Source organism: Taudactylus pleione, unplaced genomic scaffold, assembly GCF_031769625.1.
Source record: "Taudactylus pleione unplaced genomic scaffold, aTauple2 ptg000037l, whole genome shotgun sequence".
NCBI classification, from domain to species: domain Eukaryota; kingdom Metazoa; phylum Chordata; class Amphibia; order Anura; family Myobatrachidae; genus Taudactylus; species Taudactylus pleione.
This window is the reverse complement of record NW_028284439.1, coordinates 19,949,699-19,972,116: the sequence shown is the minus strand read 5'-3', so window position 1 is coordinate 19,972,116 and position 22,418 is coordinate 19,949,699. Positions and strand designations below refer to the sequence as shown.

Here is a 22,418-nt window from a genome sequence, read left to right as displayed (position 1 = left end):
GTTTTGGTAGCATTGCTTTGGCCGCTGCTGTCAGCATTCTAGACCCTGCTAATCAGGTGGCAGATCTTAGTATCCTGTACCTGGAGAAGAGTCTGGAAGGTCACAGTTTTTTTTAAGGGGGGGTTTCTAAGCGCGATCTCTAAACCCAGTGTTAATAAACCAAGTGTAAGATAGGCTCCTGCGACACAAACCCTGTCCATCCAGCTCAGAGCATTAGAAAAGCACTAAATAAGCTGGTGCCCAATTATTTTCCAGTGTTAAATCTAAAAATTGTCTCCATACTGTATTTCAAACATAATGTTATCCCACCTCTCCGCCACATTTAACACCCATCGATCTGCCCAACCAATGCTGGTGGAATATATGTTAGTTTAGAAACCTTTTTTATTTAAAGTATATTAACATGTATTAGTCACTTACCACTCCTCCGACTATAATAACTCCCATAGAACCTCTTGACGTCAATGATGCTAAACCAGACATTACTGTACCCATTAGTTCCTCTTGTGATAAGGAATCCGGAGACTGCAGAGAATTATTGGATGCGGTGGGGGTGGTCACAGGCCGTGGAATCTTAAGAAAATACAAGGGCAGTTGATGAATAAACTACTAATTTGCCCCATTCACAAATAGCAGCATAACATTGGAGATGTTACCTGGAAAGTTGGTTCTGCAAATCCTAGCAAAAGACGAGCATTTTTGGCTCCTAAGTACCGATTAGCAAGTGATGTCCAGCCAAATGAAAAGCGAAATTCAATGTCTTCTTGGAAATCCGAGCACAACTTCTCACAATTTAAATTGTAGCTGAGATCAAATTTCTTGCATGGAAGGCATGTGCCATATTCATTTTGAACAGTAGGGGGCAGCAAAGGTAGTAAGTTTTCTGCAAATGTGAAACATCTTAATTATACAAGAGTACTATTAATATTCCAACAACGCTTTTCAGTGGATTGATAGACAGATATTACTTTAAATAAAGGTACATCATTGGAGTCGAATTGTGAGTTCATCACATTATAGCGTTTACAATCTAACTGTAAAATAGTCATATCATACGCGCACGCAGGGGGGGTTTCTGAGTACCTAGAAAAGAGTGTGTGTGCAATGCTGAACAGTCCATCAAATAAATATAAATATATATTTGAAACAGCGAGTGCTGCTGCCTGTTTTCATCTGGTTTTTTATAAAATCACCACCGTTTGACACTAGTTAGATTGTGGGAGTGACGGACTGGGCTATAGAGTGAGTGTGTGAGTGTGTGTGTGAGTGTGTGTGTGTATATATATATAAAATGTCTGTGGATTTTTTTAATTGGCTCTGTATTTGGAAATTGGAAACCCCCCTTTCAAAATCCTGCATTTGCCACTGCATCATAAAAAAGGCAGAAATCCATGCAGCTATGCACGAGGGTGGTTCAATAAGTAAAGCTGAGAAGACCTCACACATGTGTAATGTTGTAATTTGCCATCAGGCCAGTGCAGGTAGACCACTGCTTCCTCTCACGGCCATTAGACCGCGCCTCATATCAGTCATACTGTCCCAACATCAGTTGTTAAATGGCGGGGCTGGCAGAAACATGGTCAAACATTGAGGTTCATGATGTGATAAGATTTCTGTATCTAAAGGAGGGATGCGCAGGCTCGGATTAGTTCGGATATTTCCGCCAAAAATCGTGTCTCAGAAAGAGGGAAAACGTCATCTTTAATGGACAAAAGTCCATGAAAGATGATGTTTGTCCATGTTGCGTATAAAATTAATCAGCACAGTGTCGGTTAGAATCCCGACAGCAACATCCCAGCAGAGGAGGAAATCCCGATCATCAAAGGTAAGTATATACTAACCTATTTCTACCCCCTAACCCTCCCTTAGGGGTCCCTAACCCAAAACCTTCCCCCCCCAGTGCCTAACCCTAATCCCCCCTCTAAGTGCCTAAACCCAATCCCCCCTTCCCCGCCGCCTAAAGTCCCACAGTGGGGTGCCTAACCCTAAGTCCCCCCCGGGGGTGCCTAACACTAACCCCCTTCTCCTAGCCCAAACCTAACCTCCCAGGGGGGTGCCTAACCCTAAGTCCCCCCCGGGAACCCTAAACCTAACCCCCCCTCAGGCCAGCTCACAGGACATTAATGCACGTTTCTAAGGTGCAGCCATATACATGAAGGACTGCATGACACGTACACTTACATTTCTTCATGTTATAGAGTAGTGCCTATGTCATTGCAAAGGAAATTGTACAAATCTTTCAAATGCTACACAATTTTAATATGACATACAGATGGGTCCACATACATCTAGCCTCCTTGCGCTTTATACAGCCCTTATAGCCCCGCCATGCCGTGGCGTGACTCTGTAGAACCAAGCGTCTATTGTGCGACACTTTACCTTCAAATGAGTCTTATTCGCACAGTGATGCGAATAGATAGCACAATCAACTTCTGCTGATAAAAAGGATATGCAGAATGCCTATGTTCTGTGAGCGAGTGCGGGTATATCTGCATGCGAAACGCTACGTTACACAGTGTCAGCGGCTGTAACACTGTAACGTAGCATTTTGCATGCAGATACACCCAGAACATAGGCATTCTGCATATCATTATAATCAGCAGAAGCTGATTGTGCTATCTATTGTGTGTATGTAGTCACAATACATTATCTCCCATATCAGCGCCTGTTTGTTAAACCTCTCTGGTTGGTCAGCTTTGTGTAACAGTGCTGGTTCTCACTCTGGGCCGGCTCTCCCCTTGTGCTGCGGTTACGAGTGATGTGTAGACCGCTAGTTTGGCTCACCGGAATCCCGTGTGTAGAGATAAGCTACGGGAAGCTGTAGAAGTATTTGGGTGAATAAGCTGCAGGTCGTAGCAGCTCAGGATGTAACTTAAAGAGGTGAGAACCAGCACTGTGACCCAAAGTGGACAACCAGGAAACATTACTCCCAGCTGAGAAGCCGCAGCGCTCCCTATTACAGGTATAGCTTATAACCTGGTTTACATCGGGTAAATTTCATATCAGTGTATTGAGGACTGAAACTAAAACATCACTTGTAGCCGCAGCACATGTGATGAGCGAGAACCAGCACTGTTACACAAAGCGGACCAACCAGAGAGGTTTAACAAACAGGCGCTGATATGGGAGATAATATATTGTGACTACATATACACAAGAAAGGAAACATTGCTCCCAGCTGAGAAGCCACAACGCTCCCGATTACAGGTATACCTTATAACCTGGTTTACATCGGATAAATTTCATATCAGTAAATTGAGGACTGAAACTAAAATCCTCCTAGTACTGGAAAGTATTAAGCTGGGCATCCACTATACAATTTTCTGTCAGATATCTGTCCAATCTGGCTGGTTGGAATGAAAACCTGGTGATGTATGGGAGCAAATGACAGTTGACCATATGGTTTTAAACACTGAAAAAAGGACAAAAAAAATTGTTCAAATTGGTTACATTTGTGTGTTTTAAACAATTTGTCAGGACAACCATTTTTGGCTATTTTCCAGTGTTTGTGAGCAAATGGACGATTGTCATTTGCTCCCATACATTACCAGGTTTTCATTCCAACCAGCCAGATTGGACAGATATCTGACAGAAAATGGTATAGTTGATGGCCAGCTTTACTCTGTGAGTGAGCACACCATTATTTCTATTTATAGTGGAACTGTTCCCAAATGGACTTAAGCCGCGTATCCACTAGACAATATAATGAACGATATCTTTATCGTTCAATCGTTCATTATATTGTCCAGAGGATATGCCGTCAACAACCAGCGATGCGCGCTCCCGCTGGTTGTTGGCGATGTCGCCCATTGCCCAAACCTGCTGTCCAACCTGACAATATCGTCAGGTTGTGCAGGTTTGGGGATGAGGGAGGATGCCGGCACTGAACGACATATCGTTCAGTGTGTGTGCTCAATGTCGTTAAGGAGAGCACACCACTGCCAGGAACACACTACACGATATCGCTCATGGAGAAAGTCGTGTAGTGGATATGCGCCTTCAGTGTGATTCATGAGTGCTATATTGCACTATAGTAACAGACCTACAGATGAAAGTAACAGCTGAGTAGATACTGCTGTATTTTATGCACAGCTTTTACATGTGTGTCATATTTTAATTGTGATATTATAGTACCTTATGCTAATATTTGATTACATTTATATAAGAAAGAGAAGTCTGATTATTGAGATTAACTACTAACATTGGATAAATGTATTATTATTGTTCACATACTACAATCATATTTTAGACACCAGCGCAGTCCTGCTCTTTTTCATTTCCTGTGTTTATGTCAGAATAGCAACTGACAAACTGGCCAGCAGCGGTACCTATGTATTTGATGATTATATGTTGTAAAAACATATAATTATATATATAACAATTAGATACTGCCTACTTAGCGCCGAGATAATAGCTGCTAGTGACATACCCCTTGTTGACAATTTTACACTCTACACCAGTGGTTCCCAAACTGGGTGCCGTGGCACCTTGGGTGCCACAGGTTGGTAGTCCATTACCAAATCAAATATTTTATGGTCAATGTGATTGGGAGCCACAATACAGAAGCACAGCCCTGACCACCACCACATAACTGACAGATGATTGGTAAGCACAATGTACTTAATTTAATAATTTTTTCTGAATTTCTCAATAAGAAACTTTTGGCTTAAGGGTGCAGTGAAAAAAATGCTGATACTCTAGGGTGCCGTGATTCAAGAAAGTTCGGGAACCACTGCTCAACACAAACATACTGATAATGACATGAGAGCAAGATAATACAGTAAATAATCATTAACAAGTAAACTAAGTGAACATTAAAGGTTACCTATAATTTCCTCCTGTGCCTTCTGTATAGATGTATTGATTGCAGTGGAGCAGCGGTCAGCCAGCTTTCTCCCCATTCCTTTCTCTATGTGCGCATTCAATTCCTAAAGTTACAAAAGCAGATTTCAATGGATAAAAGATGAGCAGGTAGCACTCCCTCTAAGAACACTATAATCTACATATCCACTCATCCTATGTAGTAATATAACTATACATTGTCATGTTTACATTGATCGTTAAATTATCGTATGATGTAGAAAAAAATAAAGATACCACTGAAATTTTTGGAAAATAACGCATTTTCTCTTTGCTATAGCAGGGGACTGAAGATGATACTTCTTCACATTGTGAATAGCAGCATTGGAGTTCCCAAACCTCCAACTTCTTGGGAGTCGGACTTCTTCATCCCTTAGCTCAGAGGTTCCCAACCACGGTTCTCAAGGCACACTAACAGTCCAGGTTTTAAGGATAGCCACACTTAAACACAGGTGTCTTAATTAGTACCTCAGTTATTTTGATTTAAAAAACCTGGACTGTTAGTGTGCCTTGAGGACCCAGGTTGGGAAACCCTGCCTTAGCTCCTACCCTCTCCTTTCCCTCTTCTCCTACCCTATCACATTTCTGTATATGTGCTGCAATAAAAAATGTATTTAAAAATTTTTTTTTTTTTAAAAATGAATGAATGAATGGAATAATAATGGTTTGCAGATTAAAATGAAAGCAGGCAGTGCCTAATTGTTCAAATCATATTTACTCTCCTAAAAGTAGTATCGGTGTCCACTGTCCAGTCCACAAAAATCAGGATTCAGGACTTGATTCAGACCCGCTCGTGAGCGCTGAGCGCTCGCAAGCGGGCCGATGTTGGGCCAGTGCACATGTGCACGACGGACCCGGCTCAGTCGTGCGCATGCGCGAGACCCAGATAGCGACTGGCAAGCCGTCGCTATGGGTCTCACTACAAAGGGGGCATGCTGTCGATGGTGAGTGACAGCACGCTCCCTTTGGTGTGCATGCCGGGGGAGTGGCTGGCCAGACGGAGGCGTTCCTATGGGAACGCCTACCGTATGTGGCCGGCCCCACTGACATCACAAGTGATGTCAGTGGGAGTACTTTTGGCTCCGATAGAGCCAAAAGCACTCCAGGGCTTGCGGCAGACGAGACCCTACCACAAGGGTCTCGTCGCAAGCCCGACGGTCGCGATGGTCTTGACCATCGCGACCATCTTTTTGACCGCTCGCTATAGCTGTGGGTGGTCATCCACAGCTATGCGAGCGTCCAGGAGACCGCTCTAAAAAAGAGAAGGAGGGCACTGATTCAGAACGAGCGCTCTGAAAGAGCGTCCAGCTCTGAATTAGGCCCTCAGTGTCAAATCCTTGGATACAATCTACAAATACCTAGGGGGTATTTTTACTAAAGTGCGAGTTTTCAGAAGTGGAGATGTTGCCCTTGGCAACCAGATTCTAGCCATTATCTTCTGGAAGGTGCTAGATAAATAAGTAGAATCTGATTGGTTGCTATGGGCAGCAACTCCACTTCTGAAAACCCACACTTTAGTAAATATACCCCCTAGACTCAAATAATTTGAGTCTTACATAGGGCCTGACTCCTCAAAGTTGCATGCAGCTCTACAGGCGGCTGTATTTAGCAACTGCTCATACGCCATAGCATCTTTGCGTATCTCTGGGGGATTGAATCATATGCATCCCAGCACGTGGCTGTTCGCACAGAAGAAACCAGTCTAATGGGAGTGTAATAAGAGTGTTGTGAGAATATAGCCAGAGTTGTGCGTATACTGAGGGGAATGCCTATTTTAGATATCTCTTGCACCTATTATAGAGTAAGTACGTCTGCAAACAGAAAATATTGGGGTAGCACAATGCGACCACACAAAGACAGGCACATATCTGCATTCATAACTGTGTGTGACACAGAACCAGGCTCAAAGCATGCACATATTTCAGTACTGTGCCGATCGCTAGAGATACATCTTACGTTTTTATAATGCTTCAGAAACTGCAGGGATGGGTGAAAGTTGCCATCAAACTTGTCCACCAACTTGGAAAGATGGCAGATCTCATCCATCATGGCATCGGAAACCTGTGAACACAACAAAGTGAATCAGTCTCTTACATAGGGGATTCTCACTTTGACATTTATTTAATACAAAAAAGTAAATACATAATGAAAAAAATGACAAGAATCACTCTTATGATCCTCATTTAGGGCGCACCTATATAGTTATAAAGAAATATCCTAAGTTAATATAAAATACTACGCTGCTCCCCAAAAATGCAAGTCTGGAATGCTAAAATATAAATAATACTATATAAATAATACATATACACACACACGTGCACGCAGAGTTTGGAGTTAAGAGTTATAACCAACAGACACAAATAAATCAACTTTAAAATACTCATAAAAATAGTAATGACGACTAAAATGAATCCTAGCGGACCAACCTCAATGTCAATAAGTATGCTCACCTCCTTAAAGTCAATTAACAGGAGGGAATAGGATTGCACTATATTCCAAGATAATGAATTAATCAAACACATGTGGAGAAATAGTTTCAAGAAAACATATGGAGACTGAAAAATTCCCAGGGTCCTTCCTAACAAATGGTAAGTCCACCGGTCCGGTTCCTCAGTTTAAAGTGTCACTGCAGTGATAGTTAATATTGAAAATATACAAAAAGGATATGTCTGCGCTGATGTTCACAAAAAAAATATTAGAAATATTATTGAATATCAATTTATTTCACATATAACTAGAACTGCAGTTCCTAAAAGCATTGGATTCAACAATTATTTTACATATACTCAGATCATATCTGTACAATTGCCAATGTGGCATTAATGAAATGATTACATATGAAATTGACTGGTAAAAACAATTAGACAAACATATGTTGTATTAATATCCCACCAGTTGATGGGAAAAGACAAGCAGCAATTGATTTGATAAATTAATGCTATTAATCCCAAGATATACTAAAGGGATTCCTAATTGAACTCCTATTGGAGATTGGAAACAAATAGCCCAATGATGAAAGTTCCAATGTTATTGGATCCGCGGTGTCCGTAAAGTTTAAGGGACACAATAAGGTACATATATAGAATGTGATGATTATTCAAGCCGCTCACCCTCAGCTGATCCAGCCTAAGAAAGTCCGTCTGCTCCGGCAGAACACTGATTTCCAATGCTACAGACACACTGGATGTTAAACTGTGGAATGTGTGCTGACCACAGTGATGTCTGGCTGTAAGCACAATACTCACAGGGGAGCCGTCTGCTCCGACAAGTGCCTGACTCCCACTGGTGAGATGCAATGGGTGATGACTGGTAACCAGCTGATAGCGGCTGAAGGGGGTTCGTCTGCTCCGGCAGGCTCCCGACTCCCGCTAGTGAGAAGCACTGGATGGTATTAGGTGATACCGGCTGGAAGGGGGTCCGTCTGCTCCGGCAGGCTCCTGACTCCCGCTGATGGATAGGCAGTAGATCGTGACTGCTACCAGCTGAAAAAGGTGAAGATGCGGTCTCCAAATGCAAACAGGAACAGGTGCAGTCCTATCTTAGTTACCCTAAGTTACAAGGGTAACTAAGATAGGACTGCACCTGTTCCTGTTTGCATTTGGAGACCGCATCTTCACCTTTTTCAGCCGTTTTCAGTTGGTAGCAGTCACGATCTACTGCCTATCCATCAGCGGGAGTCAGGAGCCTGCCGGAGCAGACGGACCCCCTTCCAGCCGGTATCACCTAATACCATCCAGTGCTTCTCACTAGCGGGAGTCGGGAGCCTGCCGGAGCAGACGAACCCCCTTCAGCCGCTATCAGCTGGTTACCAGTCATCACCCATTGCATCTCACCAGTGGGAGTCAGGCACTTGTCGGAGCAGACGGCTCCCCTGTGAGTATTGTGCTTACAGCCAGACATCACTGTGGTCAGCACACATTCCACAGTTTAACATCCAGTGTGTCTGTAGCATTGGAAATCAGTGTTCTGCCGGAGCAGACGGACTTTCTTAGGCTGGATCAGCTGAGGGTGAGCGGCTTGAATAATCATCACATTCTATATATGTACCTTATTGTGTCCCTTAAACTTTACGGACACCGCGGATCCAATAACATTGGAACTTTCATCATTGGGCTATTTGTTTCCAATCTCCAATAGGAGTTCAATTAGGAATCCCTTTAGTATATCTTGGGATTAATAGCATTAATTTATCAAATCAATTGCTGCTTGTCTTTTCCCATCAACTGGTGGGATATTAATACAACATATGTTTGTCTAATTGTTTTTACCAGTCAATTTCATATGTAATCATTTCATTAATGCCACATTGGCAATTGTACAGATATGATCTGAGTATATGTAAAATAATTGTTGAATCCAATGCTTTTAGGAACTGCAGTTCTAGTTATATGTGAAATAAATTGATATTCAATAATATTTCTAATATTTTTTTTGTGAACATCAGCGCAGACATATCCTTTTTGTATATTTTCATTTGTTGAGAGGAATCTGGCAGTTTCCTCTATATGTCAGCAGCTGTGTGAACAATTAGATCACCAAGTGGAATTAGCGCTCCACTGTGTTTTGAATTGATAGTTAATATTGAGATGCAGGGTTTTGCTGGTCATTAGTATTGTTACTAGTTTTATGAGTATTGTAACGTTTAAAATTTTAAGGTTTAGTGTAATAAATGACAGCTGATTTATGTGTCTATTGGTTATAACAGTGCACCCAGTGTTTTACACCAACATATTGAAAAAAAAACCATAGTTTGGGTATAAAATCTGTGAGATACCTGGATGTAGAGCAAATTTCATGTGTTTGGGAGTCAGTGTGGGGAATGGCCAAAAGGGAAGACTGACGCAGCTGGTCAGCTTGACAAATTATTGCAATATTTTGGAACAAACATTCCCTGAATTTAAATGAAATACAGTTTGGAGTAAATTGGATTTTTTTCTGTTAATTCGGAATCTAACCACAACCGCAGACCAACCCTAAGAGTGCCTATCGACTTGACAGTGTCGATAATGTGAATGTGGACATTCAGACCATGTTGACATGCTGAATGTATATCCCTAATATATGTTTGAATTCAACTTACTTTTTCTCTTTTTTTAGTTTTTCGGTGAAGTCGTTCTTTAGGAATGTGGGTGAATAAAGGACATAGGGTTTTAAACCCTCCAACCGCAAAACACCAGATTTCGCATTGCTAGAACACTTTGTGCCATACACATACGAGTCTGGAGAGCAGCAGTAGCAGCCTTGTGGAAATTATGAAAGGTCCCAGGGGGATGAACTTCTGTCCATGTACTAATCAGTGTATGGGGATTTGTATAAACACTCACCTGATAAATGGGTTAAACCACTTTACAATACAAATAGGATAATAGTTCTGCTGGAGTGTCATTTCACACAGGTATCACTCATGAAAATCTACTCAAAGCCTTTTAGTTGTCACGCAGCCCTCACCTGTGTGTTTACCACCTCGGAGATGTGTATTATTCGTTTCTTGACATCCTCAGTAAGGATCGCCATCTGACACTGCACAAACTCCTGCCTGTCCTGCTGGTATTCTCTGTGTTCTATTGAAGACACCCTGAAAACGCCCACACCCCATAGGATCAATATATATGTGCAGACACACTATATCATCATCCACACATGATTGCAAAAGACCTTAAATTAATATAAAATTAAACTGTAAAAAGGTACACTCGTTTGAAAGGAGATCTACACCTTTTAATTTTTTTTTTTTACATTCTTTTCTTCTAAGTAATAAAAGGATTTGCAAACCTATACATTTTTCTGCTCCCTCTTACCCATTTGTGGTTTTCAAAAGCATTTTATAAGCATTATTAAAACATACACCCCCATGTTTCCAGTTTGTATTGAATTTCAAGCAATTTAAGCCCAATGAATAACCTGAAATGGCACAAAGGTATGCAGTAAACTGCTAGAGGTTAACAACAACAAAAAATAATTTAGGTCAGCAAAAAACTGAAAAATATTGTAATATTCAAAAGCTAAAAAAAAAGGTCCTTTCAGTGAACAAATAATGGGCTAAGAATTTACAGCTGTTTTGCAACAATTCAAATAAAAAAAGGCTTGCCTGGGCCATGAAGCACCTCCAGCGCAGGGTTTTGTACACAGGGCCTGATTCAGAGCCGGACGCTCTGACCAGAGTGCTCGCTCTGAATCAGGGCCCTCCTCCATGAAAATGGAGCAGCCTCCTGGCCGCTCGTATAGCTGTGGGTGACCACCCACAGCATATGCGAGCGGCCAAAAAGATGGTCGCGATGGTCTTAACCATCGCGACCATCGGACTTGCGACGGAGACCCTGCGGAAGGGTCTCCTTGCCACAAGCCCTGGAGTGATTTTGGCTCTATCAGAGCCAAAATCACTCCCACTGACATCACTAGTGATGTCAGTGGGGCCGGCTTCAGACAGTAGGCGTTCCCATGGGAACACCTACGTCTGGCAGGCACGCCCACCAAAGGGGGCGTGCTGTCAATCAACATCGACAGCACGCCCCCTTTGGTGCGAGACCCGGAGCGATGGAAAGCCGTCGCTCCCCGGGTCTCGCGCATGCGCACGACGGAGCTCCCTCAGTCGTGCGCAGTGGGGAACATCGACCCGCTTGCGAGCGTACTGCTGCTCGCGAGCGGGTCTGAATGACCCCCACAGTCAGATAGGAGAAAGGATGGTTCCCCTACTAGCTTCCCAGTGTGTTTAAGCCCAAAATTAAAAAAGGACAATACTTTTAATAGCAAAACACCCCATATGTATTGCTAATAAAAAATACTGTACTTTTAATTTTCGGGCTTAAAACCACCAGGAAACAGTATCTAATCTGCTGTGATAGACAAATGTCAACATGGAGAAGAAGTCGGCAAATTGCACAGTGACTGACACTCTGAACCAAAATGGCTAAAACAGCATTTAGCAGCATCGCGAAAATACCCTCTGGCCTAAAGGGCTCATCCTACAACAAGATAATGGCCCAAAACATACCACCAGGCTATGTCAGAATTACCTTTGAGGAAAAGAACAAGACGGTAGGTGTCAATTTATGGAATGGCCAGCACAAACTCAAGACTTAACCCAATGAAGCTGATTTGGGATGAACCAGACAAGCAACCTACAAGTGCCACACATTTGTGGGAACATCTGCAACAGTGTTAGGAAGAACCCCAAAACGATGTGCGATTTTCAATGTAGAAAGAATGCCACGTGTGTGTTCGGCAGTTAGATCTGCAAAAGTGGCTACATTGAGGAATCAAATTTAGATACATTTTGGCTAAACAAAGTGATTCTATGGGATATATTTACTAAAGTGAGTTTTTAGAAGTGGAGATGTTGCCCATAGCAACCAATCAGATTCTAGTTATCTTCTAGAAGGTGCTAGTTAAATGTTAAGCAGAATCTGATTGGTTGCTATGGGCAAGCTCTCACTTTAGTAAATATATGCCTAGACCAGACCAGAGGAGGACGGTGCCATTTCCATCGAAGATTTGGGTGCATTACTGCGGGCAGTGAGATCACTCTTATGGTGCATACACACGGTCAGATTTTTCCTTCAGATATGAACGATAACGATTTAAAAATCGTTCAGTCGTTCATATCTGAAGGAAAATCGTTCATATCTGACATGCCTGAACGATGGACGATCAACGATGCGCGTTCCCGATGGTCAGATAACGATTTCTGACATCTGATGTGTTTGCAGTCAGACTTGGACGATTCCATTCATTTTAATGCAGTCAAAAATCGTTCAATCGTTCAAATCGTTCAAAACTTTGGTCAAATCGTTCAAATCTTTCAAATCGTTTAATCGTTCAATCGTTCATCTGACAAATCTGACAAGTCTGACAAATCTGACCGTGTGTATGCTCCATTATGGTGCATACACACGATCAGATTTTTTCTTCAGATATGGACGATAACGATTTAAAAATCGTTCAGTCGTTCATATCTGAAGGAAAATCTGACATATCTGACATGCCTGAACGATGGACGATCAACGATGCGCGTTCCCGTTTGTCAGATAACGATATCTGACATCTGATGGGTTTGCAGTCAGACTTGGACGATTCCATTCATTTTAATGCAGTCAAAAATCGTTCAATCGTTCAAATCGTTCAAAACTTTGGTCAAATCGTCCAAATCGTTTAATCGTTCAGTCGTTCATCTGACAAATCTGACAAGTCTGACAAATCTGACCGTGTGTACGCTCCATTATACGCACAAAAAACCACTGTATTCTGGTAGGAAGCCATCTTCACCTTTTGTGGATATTTCAGCTGTGAAGCATTGTTGTATTTTTAAAGTTATTTGGAACTCCTTCATTTGGATATATCCAATTAAAACACTTTTATTTTTTTGGAAATTTTGTCTCTTTGGTTTTTAAATGTGCCTTTTTTTCCATTTTAATATGGACATATGGAGAGCATATACCTGAATGGACTATATATGTATTAATTTGGGGTAGATCATATACACCCCTATATGTGAATTATTGTGTACTCAAGTGAATTCTTATACGTCTGCACTAGATTGTTTTCTATGTTTTATGTTCCCACATATTCATCAACATTGGAACATACATCCCACACCTATCATATAAAGTGTCCAATATAAAAAGGATTTGAGGTAAGTAAATTCTATATCTTGGGTGAGCGCAGAGTGGTATTCTCCGGATTTTTGTTTGTGTTAATGTAATTTTGGTGAGGATAACACCAAGGAGATTTACCCTTTAGCAGCCTTTGTAGCGCAATTGTTGGCAGATATCACCTTCTACATTCTTATATGCCTATGATTGATTGATTTTTTTAATCTCCAATTATTTGTTCTATGCTTTCATTTCTGAGACATTTCTGTCACAAGCCGCAGCCGCGTTCCATTGGACGATGGTTCTCTCAGGTCGGTTGCTGCGAGACAGAGACGCAACGCTGATGACTCATGAAGTCCTCCCCTTTAGGCAGTGCGTCATCCCTGATGGAGTGGGATTAGAGATTCCTCGTTTTTCTTTCCTGTTGGAGCGTTGCCCAGGTGCCAGTGATAGCGGTTCACGTGTTTCCGGTTCCTGCATCATGTTGGTCGAGTGTCCTGTACCTTAGCCTGTCACAGGTCGCACTCCAGCGACATCTACCGCTAGTGTCAACCTGGCGACATTAGCCGCACTCCAGCGTCCTGCCACTTTTATCATCTCGGCGGCATTAGCCGCACCACAGCATCAACTGCTGCTCAGCCCAGAGGCTGTATCTGCTACCAGCCCTCAAGACTGCTGTACCAAAAACTGTAAACCACTTTCAGCCTTCAAAGCTGCTACTCAGCCAAGTGGCTGCATCTTCTACCAACCCTCAAGGCTGCTACACTATATATAGTGTCTGCATCTGCTACCAGTCCTCAAGTCTGCTACTCAGCCCAGTGGCTGCATCTTCTCTCAGCCCTCAAGTCTGCTACTCAGCCCAGTGGCTGCATCTTCTCTCAGCCCTCAAGGCTGCTACACTATCCAGTGTCTGCATTTGCTACCAGTCCTCAAAGCTGCTACACAGGCCAGTGGCTGCATCTTCTACCAGCCCTCTAGGCTGCTTTATGGCCCAGTGGCCGCACCTATCTTCAAGGGGTAACCCAACCATAACTTCTACACAATCCATAGACTCTTTGTTCAGTCCGCTCAGGAATCATGACATTTTCAGAGTAAATTTCAATAAAAACTGGAAAAATGGGGGTGTTCTAAAACTTTTGACTGGTCCTATAGTGTATAAATAGTGGTATTTATTTTGAAGTTTCTGTTTTTGGTAAATTAAAATCTCCCATTTTCTAAATTTCAAATGCTAATTCAGTTTACAGAACAAAAACAAAAAAGCATATTAAATGTTTTTTAATGATCTTGTTTCCACTATTGAATTCATGTGTTTCAAATTTAAGAACACAGCACAACCTATTTTTCATTTGTTCGCACACACAACCAGTACAATTGGATGTATTGCTAAAAGCACAATGTATGGAAAACACATTACACAAATGGGCCTTCAGTATGCGGTAGTTTTTACACTTTACTTATTTTCCTAGCAGGTGTGTGCACAAGCTATTTGTGCCTAGTGTTCCAACAGAAAAATGTAACAATTTGCAAATGTCCTTACCGAATGGACTTAAAAATATTTAAAATTAAAAAAAAAAAAAAAAGTGTTAGATCCAGTAGCATATTTCGCGTAGTAGGTAAAATATAAAACACTCCACACAAAATAAATAAAAATGAAAATCAATTGTCCTACCTTTTGTCAGCAGCCTCCACGTTTATAGCATCCATTATAGCTTTCACCGTATCTGTTATTTGCTTAGCTCTGATAGTGTGTTGTTCAAACTTTGTTTTCACTGCTGACTGCGAGATACATTCCTGTGGGGCCCAAGTCACAACACATAACTGTGATCCCATCCAAAGCCAGTCAGGAATAACAAGAGGCAGATGGCACTAACCAGTGCCCGAGGAAAGGACTTGCTGTTGCTCACATAGAACTCAAAGAAAACATGATGATCAAACTGAAACATGAAGGCAGAAAATGCAGCAGCAAGTCTGTGTCCTCTACCTGCATAACACAGTCATGTGCATCCGTTGTGTGAGCATCATAAGAATACCTGAAAAGGAGCGCCACCTTGGACTTTTTTATTTGTCTACTGAAAATATGATATAATATCTGGTTACAGGAGTCTACAGTAGTTCCCATATAGTATGTTATCATTGTTTTCTATCACTCTCCCAGAATCCCAGACGTGATAATCTTCTCACAACGCATTTAACTTCGGGGCATGAACTAAATTCTGATCTGTGTGGCATTAGGAATGGTATCTATGGCCAGTGCTACCATTGGCCAAATCTAGGCAGTTGTGTAGGGCACCAATGGTAAGGGGGCACCTAACACAATGAATGAGTGACAAAGTCAATAACCCAGTATTTTTAATGTCCCCAAATGGAGTGCAGGCTTGACATGTAGGAGAAGCAGCCCGCGTGTAAAGCTGATGGCCTCTGATCCTCCAGCTACCATGGGAGTGTTAGTTGTCACAGGCGCCATGCACCACACTCCCAGTCTGAGGGATGGAAGATGAGACAACACCGCCTTCCTAAGGTAAAAATCAACAGGTGTGGGGGATGCTGCTTTTGAGTGGAGGGAGTGGGGACATCCAGGGCTTTTAAACAGCCCTAATGGTATATGGTCATTTGGAGTATAGGTTTAGAGGCCAGAGAAAGCAACACACAGGCCAAGGCATTGTAAAGCTGAAGAGGGATTACCGTAGTGCAATTTCTGTCCTGTTTGTCTACAATCAATACTTATGGAAAGCAGAAAATATTCAACACAATTCGTTTTTTGACAAGAGATTGGTGGTTTTAACAGTCTTGTAAGAAATCACCAGCATTGTTAAATTATGTATAATTTCTAATAGACAGTAGTAGCAGAAAAAAAGACACACACCAATTTGTATTTAAAGATTTAACAATTTAATCTCAATATCACTGGCGATTTCTTTAGGACATTGTGAGGAAATAGCAGGGCACTCTTACTCGTCTGTCTGTAATTACCCAGTCTTGTTTTATTATTGCTTGTTCCCAATTGTAAAGCGCAACGTAATATGCAGGTGCTATATATATATATATATATATATATATATATAAATAAAACTGCTACTAAATAAATCGCCAGTCTCCCACTAGCCCCAAAAACCCAAAGACACCGCTCTATTCACAACTATCTGCTGTAGGGACCCCCATCTACTACTATGTGACCAGGGAAGGGATTCACAACCAAACAAAATAAAATGGGCAATATACCTGCAATATATATGAATTGTATCTAAATTCAGATCTTTTGATGTCATTTTTAGATTGGTTTGTCAGCTAGAATAATAAATGATTTGAATTTTAATATATATATTTTACAGCTTGATTTTAAATTAAAATAATGGAGAAAGTTGTGAATATGAAGTATTTGTTAGTTTGAAATGAAAGGTTATGAGAAAAGCAGAAAAAAGTAAAAGCAAGGTGTTATTGTCCCCCAAAGGAGTGAATCTAGAGGTCAGCAATGATGAACAAGAGGTTGCAAAGGTTACCGCACACTGCTAGAGCTAGATCATACAGCAATGGACTAAAACAGGAGAGAGGTTAGTAATAGCACAGCAGGAGATAGCACAAGAGGGGGAAAAACAACACGGGTTAGTTTGGTAAACAGATTTACAAAGCTACATCCATCAGACTGTAGTTATTATATTTTTTTCTTATTCTCAATGGTACAAGCCTAAACAAAGCAGATTGCTTTCTATAAATTACTGCATCTTTTTCCTTTTAGGTCTCCACTATGCTGGGCAATCACTGTGCATACTGCATTACCATCTGTCAGCCAGCATGTCCTCTACAACCAGCCAGCGAGTTACCAGTTTACATATAAATATGAATATGTCACTTTTACTTTCACTTTCTAACCCTCTAAAGCATTTCACATATTAATCTCCCAGCACAATCTGATGACCAAAACACTGCTTGTACTGATTCTAATTCAAGATTATTGGGACAGTTACAGGTACGCAGGAAGCGCAGTTTTATTTTGTTTCACTGCAAAAAAATGTAGTGAAAAAATTAGGGAAAAGTTAGTCTAAAAAAACCTGAAAGTCTGATTGGGGGGGGGGATGCAATGTGAGGTATAATAAGAGGCATATCCAAGCTGTGAAATGAAAGACAGCATTTCTTCAAGAATTGTAAAGAAAACCATTGTACCTCAAAAAGTTTTTCGAATTTCTGAAATTCCAAAAACCTGGTCTGAAATCCTTCAGCAAGAGCTCCACCTAGATAATAAAAAATGATATATATTGGAACAAGTCCCGCACTCACATCTGTAATAATCACAACATCGGGGTGCATTCCAGCCAATTCTCTTATATTTACCCTATGAGCCCTATATCCCATCAGGAATTTTTTTGTTTTTATATAATATCTAAATATAATTTTTGAATTTTTTACCTTTTAAATTTTATCACACAGGGTCATAGAACATATCACAAAAAACTTATCACAAATAAATGTATCAAAAAAATCACTTAATAAAAATAGTTTCTAGTGGAGGAGGTAATAAAGGAGGCGATGTAGATCTTAATTCATTGCCCTAACGAATATAGCAAATATCAATTCATCCGCATCTAGAGGAATACTCGCAAAGTGTTATATTAATTTAGTCCTCTTGGTGAAATAGTATCCAATTTAAATATCCACCGGGCCTCTAATCTTCTCAGTGTCAATTCACGGTCACCACCCCTAACTGGTGGTGGGACCCAATCTATCAGTCGACATCTTAATGTTGACATTTGATGACCAGCACTTAACCAGTGCTTAGGAACCGGTTTATCGGATACACCCGTACTCAAAGCTGCCCGGATCAAGCTTCTATGGTTTGCCATACGTTCACGGAAATTCCGCGTGGTCAGACCAACATAGGCAAGGCCACACGGACAAGTTATCAAATAAATCATTTTCATTTATCATCTGGGATGACACAGAGTTGGAATTTTGGAGGATGGTGGAATTTTTGAATGCCTTACCTAGTCCTGTGAGATTTTTCGCAAAAATCAGTGATTCATCGATAGATTTTTTGGATGTAACATTTTCTAAGAGAGGACATGAGCTACATACAACGTTGTACCGGAAGGATACCAATCGCAATACTTTATTGTATGCGACAAGTAATCATCCGCCTAAACTTAAAGAGAGTTTGCCCATCTCACAATTTATGCGTGTTCTAAGAATTAACACAGATCATGATATGGCTGAAGACCAGATTAATGAGATGAAGGAGCGCTTTAAAAGTCGTGGATACCACAAGAAAACCATTGATAGGTGTCTGGAGAAGGCCAGACAGAGACTTGTATTAAACACTCCCAAAGGCAGACGTTACCCAAGATGGTAGGATGATCTTTACCAGCCAATTTGACAATAAATCACATGCTATCTCTAAAGCCTATAAATGGAATTGCCTATTATAGCCACTGATCCAACTTTCAAAAGGGGTTCGAAGCTTCCGCCAATTATGGCATACAGACGCGGTCCTAACCTCAAGCAGCTCCTTATGCAAACAAAGAAACAAACCTCTCAAGTGAGTACTACGTGGCTTCCAGCAGCAAAGCCTGGATGCTGTAAGTGCACGAATTGTACAACCTGTAGGTCGCTGATTCCAGGTTCTAGCTTTCCACATCCACACAGCGGGATAGCTATACCTATTAAATATAGGTTGCACTGCACAATGGACTTTGTGATTTATTTGATAACTTGTCCGTGTGGCCTTGCCTATGTTGGTCTGACCACACGGAATTTCCGTGAACGTATGGCAAACCATAGAAGCTCGATCCGGGCAGCTTTGAGTACGGGTGTATCCGATAAACCGGTTCCTAAGCACTGGTTAAGTGCTGGTCATCAAATGTCAACATTAAGATGTCGACTGATAGATTGGGTCCCACCACCAGTTAGGGGTGGTGATCGTGAATTGACACTGAGAAGATTAGAGGCCCGGTGGATATTTAAATTGGATACTATTTCACCAAGAGGACTAAATTAATATAACACTTTGCGAGTATTCCTCTAGATGCGGATGAATTGATATTTGCTATATTCGTTAGGGCAATGAATTAAGATCTACATCGCCTCCTTTATTACCTCCTCCATTAGAAACTATTTTTATTAAGTGATTTTTTTGATACATTTATTTGTGATAAGTTTTTTGTGATATGTTCTATGACCCTGTGTGATAAAATTTAAAAGGTAAAAAATTCAAAAATTATATTTAGATATTATATAAAACAAAAAAATTCCTGATGGGATATAGGGCTCATAGGGTAAATATAAGAGTATTTTTTGTTATGTGGTATGTTAATTGTTTGTAAACTAAGGGGATTCCAAATTATATGCACTACAATTATATGTATTATTATGTATAGATGTATATCTTTTGGAGTGATTGACTCTTATGAGTGGCTTTAAAGTATACTAGTCTATCCGTTCGATTTGTGTTTTTTATAATGGCTAGTTAGTGGTCCCGCTTTGCGTTCCACATGTTGGCACGCAGGTTGGATAAGGATGCTGGGTTGTGGCCCCAATATGCGTTCCACGGGATGGAACGCAATCTGGATGAGTATGATGCGACGCGGCCGGGAGGAAGTGACGTCACTTCCGGGTTGTGCGTTCCAAGCGGTGGAGCACACGCTAGCTTTGATTGTTGGTGCTATAAATTGGAATGCCCGTGGTAAGGTAAGTCAGACCTATGGGCTGAGGTTGTGCTATTGAAATATCTAAAGGTTGTTGTGATATGCTGCTGGCTTGATAATGGTCCTGACTGGACCGAAACATCGCTGCTAATTGTATGCTGCCGCTAGAACCTATTGCTTTCATATTACCTTGATGCTGGAATAAACTACCTTGAATGTCTCCTTGGTGAGTCCTTCTGGATATAGATATATATATATATATATATATATATATATATATATATATATATATATATATATATATATAGATATAGATATATATAGATATATATATATATTTATTTATATTAGACATGTAGTCACTTTAGCCAGCGACTACATATTATGAAACCAGATTTATGTTTTGCAACCTTTTCAGTGGCTTAGAATCCAAATCAAACACACACCTTATAGTATAGCCTGGATGTCAGTTTGGTTCTGGAGATATTTGAATATCTAGTAAGCACAGCAGCAGCTTACATTCCACCATTCATGATCAGCCAACATGCTTTTTACAAACAGAACTATGACCCAGATTAATCAGAGACTGATATTCTTGTTATCGTTCATTACTCATTTTAAATGGTGCTCCAACCAATCACCTCCTAACTGTAATTTTCAAACACGATAGGAGCTGATTGGTTGGAGCACCATTTAAGTTTAGTAACGAGTGATAACAAGAATACCAATAGCTGATAAATCTAGGCCTGTATCTTTAAATCAGAGAAATAGTGCCAACTTTTTGGGGGAGATATTTTTTTTTTAGAGGAACGATTACATAAAACAGCAAATAGGCTAGTACAGATTGTAAGGAGGAAACTTATTTCAGAAGTTCACAAGCCCAGGTCATTTGGAGGTTGAGCTCCACTTACCAGCCTCAGGCATCCCCTGGGCCTTGTGCATCCTGGCACTCAGGACTTCTTTGGCGGAAACAAAAAATATGCGGTTTTGTGCCTCTGAACGATCTACCACTTTCAGCTCATCCACCAGGAAAGACTGACAACGCTCAGTATGTTGCTTACGCACCTGCAGATAGACATACCAGAATAAAATGACCGTTTGTTCAGCTTCTCTAGTTTCTAGGTATTACTCCAATGTCTACACTATACAGATTAAAAAAAAAAAATCTCTCTTATAACGAACAGAGGAATGTAATGTTGAACACAGATTAGAAATTAGTTTTGTTTATTATTAGGTTTTATTTTTAAGGTACCTCAGTTTCCGCAGCGCCATAGATGGAAAATACAAATAGTGAAAACATCATAATGGTTCAGTAACTGTAAATTTACATTGCTGTCAACAACTACTGTGATTAATTCATAGATATCAACTTACGTCGTCCATGTACTCTGGTTCTGAAGCAGATGCATCCCAACGATTATTTAAGATGAAAATATTCGGCTTAGAGAGTCTCTCATTGACCTTATGAAAGAACTGCTTTTCCTAAAAGAGTAGGGAATATTTGTGGCATTATTCCACAGGATGTCAGCATATCCATCAGATCCTCACATTACTTCACCAAATGATGAGAATACCATCATTTTGCTATAGTAGATACAAACAACCTTTTTTTGTCAACTTAGAAACAGTTAGCAAAAGAGGATCATGGGAACACAATCACTGTGTTACAGTATAAAAGAGTTTCTAAACTTGCGTGGTGTATCACTACTTTATATTTGTTTACTGCCCTGTAGGCACAGACATTAAAACATTGTAACCATACATAAACATTTTTTTTTTTAAGACACTATAAAACAAGAGATATGGTAAGAACTTACCTTTGTTATCTCTGTTTCTACGAAGTCCATAGGGTCCACAGGGTTGACCTTGGGGTATAGGTTGGGAACCAAATCCGGGCACCACGCAGTTAAAGCTTTTAGCTCCCAGGATGCACTGGGTCCACTCTCCCTATAACCCCACCCCCAAGCCAGAGGCACCTCAGTTTGTAAGTAGCCAAAGGCCGGAGGAGGAGAGAAAGAGAGAGAGAAAACTGGAACACTCAATAACCATACTCACCGATATGGGAGACGGAAAACCGGTGACCAGCCACACAGCCCATATGAAGCCAGGTGCGTCAGGGCGGGCGCCCTGTGGACCCTATGGACTTCGTAGAAACAGAGATAACAAAGGTAAGTTCTTACCATATCTCTTGTTTTCTACTTCAGGGTCCATAGGGGGTCCACAGGGTTGACCTTGGGGATGTCCCAAAGCAGTTCAACCAAGGGTGGGGACGCTCCTGTGCTGAGAGGAGAATCCGTCGCCAAAAAGGAAGCATCCTGAGAGGCAAAGGAAACCAATG

General features: G+C 41.0%; 1 protein-coding gene across 6 annotated transcripts in view; it reads right to left on the bottom strand.

Annotated features, from left to right (window-relative positions):
* The window catches only part of MFN1 (mitofusin 1), a 59,504-nt gene that overhangs the window by 9,975 nt on the left and 27,111 nt on the right, over positions 1-22,418 (bottom strand). For all 6 annotated transcript variants that reach the window (XM_088452434.1, XM_088452435.1, XM_088452431.1 and 3 more), the window contains exons 7-15: positions 21,455-21,562; positions 20,992-21,145; positions 17,607-17,674; positions 15,118-15,239; positions 10,309-10,435; positions 6,817-6,921; positions 4,826-4,928; positions 657-883; positions 421-573 (exon numbers count right to left, since the gene is read on the bottom strand). In XM_088452434.1, coding sequence (XP_088308560.1) covers positions 421-573; positions 657-883; positions 4,826-4,928; positions 6,817-6,921; positions 10,309-10,435; positions 15,118-15,239; positions 17,607-17,674; positions 20,992-21,145; positions 21,455-21,562 — 1,167 coding nt within the window. The remainder of the gene's footprint in view (positions 1-420; positions 574-656; positions 884-4,825; positions 4,929-6,816; positions 6,922-10,308; positions 10,436-15,117; positions 15,240-17,606; positions 17,675-20,991; positions 21,146-21,454; positions 21,563-22,418) is intronic.